The 2,154-nt window shown below is 33.8% G+C and overlaps 1 protein-coding gene across 1 annotated transcript; it reads left to right on the forward strand.

Moving 5' to 3' along the window:
* The first annotated feature begins 881 nt into the window (after nucleotides 1-881).
* On the forward strand, nucleotides 882-2,154 carry LOC122054183 (probable UDP-N-acetylglucosamine--peptide N-acetylglucosaminyltransferase SEC). The gene is made up of 6 exons (XM_042615997.1): nucleotides 882-950; nucleotides 1,080-1,189; nucleotides 1,283-1,336; nucleotides 1,419-1,486; nucleotides 1,564-1,666; nucleotides 1,818-2,154. Exons 1-6 carry the CDS (start codon nucleotides 944-946, stop codon nucleotides 1,902-1,904), a joined length of 429 nt encoding a protein of 142 aa, XP_042471931.1. The 5' UTR covers nucleotides 882-943; the 3' UTR covers nucleotides 1,905-2,154.

The following is a 2,154-nucleotide window of genomic DNA, read 5'->3' on the forward strand; positions in this document are numbered from 1 at the left end:
TTTGCTATGAAGAAGAGTGTACTGTAATCATGTGTGAACTGTGGATATTGTAGATTTCAGAGTCAAAGTCATCAGCCTGCATTAACTTTAGCGTCCAAATATTAGATGCTAAGTTGTTAAGATTAAACCTCAAGGGGCCCTCCTCACCTTTTCTTGCACCTGACCATTCATAAGACTTCAACTCCTAGGGTGTTTAGCATTTGCATTCCAGATTCATTATATTTCATGCGCAACAAGTTTAGATTCTTTACCACAAATAAATTCTTAGATTTAGTGTTTTTAGAATGTTTAGGTTCTGTGAACTGTTGTGATAATGGAACCTATTGTCTACTTGTTTATTTCTTCACTTTGATTATCATTTGTCATTGATTTAATCTGTATTTTAGTTGAAATATAATTCGACTTCAACTCATAAGGATTTTACACTGACCATATTTTATTTGGTTCTTCTCCATACGAAGATCAATTGACCAGTTATTATACAAATCAAGAATGTAAAATTCCTCAAATTTGTTCTATTTTAATTGAAATCTCATTACTTCCCAAAGATGACAGTGATCCAATGATTCTTTGTTGGGTTTGATATAAAAGAAGAAATTGCATATTTGGTATCCACACTTCTACTTTTTGTGTGAAGACTTTTACACTATTTGTCTTTAGGTCTCCTTAATAGTTGCAACTAAGGGTTTGATGTTGTTTCTCCATGTCAAAATGTATTAATTGGCTGCTATATGAAACATGTCTATTTTTTCCTCTAAATATTTCTATTTTAACTAATATCTTACTCATTTTTAAAGTACATGATGATTTGTTGTTGACTTGCATACAAAAGAAGAGAAGTTTATTTACTATGTGTAGTTCTTGTTTGTGTGAACTCTTAATCATTTTCTATTTATTTCAGGTTCTTCATAACATTGCTATTGCAGAATACTTTCACTGGAATATGCTACGTGATTCAATAACTCCTATTTTTCCACTGGACTGTTAATCTCTTTTTGATTTTGTGGATAACTTTGCTGCAAACTATGCTCTGAAGAGAGTTTATTATGTCAACTATGCATTGGGTTATCTGGACGCAGGAAACCTTGCTGGCATCTATTATGAACAAAGTCAACTTGACATGGCAATTCTGCATTACAAGCAAGCTATCAACTGTGATTCTACCTTTATTGAAGCTTACAATAATCTAGTAAGTTGATAATGGTCTAATATGTCAAAATGTGGTATCCTTCTTGATGGTGAGCCAGGTTAGTTAATGACCGACTTTCTTGCACATTAAAAGGGGAATGCTCTCAAAGACGCTGGACATGTGGAAGAGGCTATCAACTTCTATAGGGTGACTTTTTAATTTGGATATTTTTATTCTCTTAAGTTTTTTTTCCTTGTTGAATAACTTCATTTTAATAATTTTTCCCAAGTCATGCCTTGCTTTACAACCTAACCATCCACAAGAATTGTCAAGCCTTGGCAACATATACATGGACTGGTAAGCTTTAGAAATGTTTGATGACAACTATGCGAATAGTTTATTTTTGTTCCTTTATGAAACTTCTCTTCATGCAGCAACATGATGAGTATTGCTGCATCATTCTATAAGGCAACTTTAGCAGTTACAACAGGGATATCTGCGCCCTTCAACAACTTGGCTATTATATACAAGCAACAGGTAGAGTACTATATCTGCCTTTTTCATCGCTAGTTTGAGAGTTACTGCATATTGCCTCATTTAATGGAAGAAAGTCATATAATTTGTCTATCTTCTTCTTTGCTATCTTTGCCCCTAGTTGGAAATTGATAGTTCTCTTGTATTACACCAGGGAAATTATGCAGAAGTGATAGCCTGTTACAATGAAGTTCTTCGCAGACTGCTGCTGATGGTCTTGTCAATAGAGGGAACACATTGAAGGAGATTGGTAGAGTTACTGAAGCAATTCAGGATTATATACGTGCTGTGAATATCAGACCAACTATGCCTAAAGCCCATGCAAATTTGGCTTCAGCTTACAAAGATAGGTAATTTCTTCTTTGAATTTGTGCTGGTGTTGGACTATATCAGTATCTTACATCATTGATTCTTCTTTCTATTTATTTGTGGTTGAGATAATTGATGAACGTTTCTCTTTTTAAGCATTCCAATTACTCATCTTGTTACCT

The sequence above is a fragment of the Zingiber officinale genome, chromosome 3A, assembly GCF_018446385.1.
Source record: "Zingiber officinale cultivar Zhangliang chromosome 3A, Zo_v1.1, whole genome shotgun sequence".
NCBI classification, from domain to species: Eukaryota; Viridiplantae; Streptophyta; class Magnoliopsida; order Zingiberales; family Zingiberaceae; genus Zingiber; species Zingiber officinale.

Coding starts and splice junctions, on each gene's coding strand:
- LOC122054183 (XM_042615997.1), top strand. Junction 1,190..1,282: donor TTGAAGCTTACAATAATCTA/GTAAGTTGATAA, acceptor GCACATTAAAAG/GGGAATGCTCTCAAAGACGC. Junction 1,337..1,418: donor AGGCTATCAACTTCTATAGG/GTGACTTTTTAA, acceptor ATTTTTCCCAAG/TCATGCCTTGCTTTACAACC.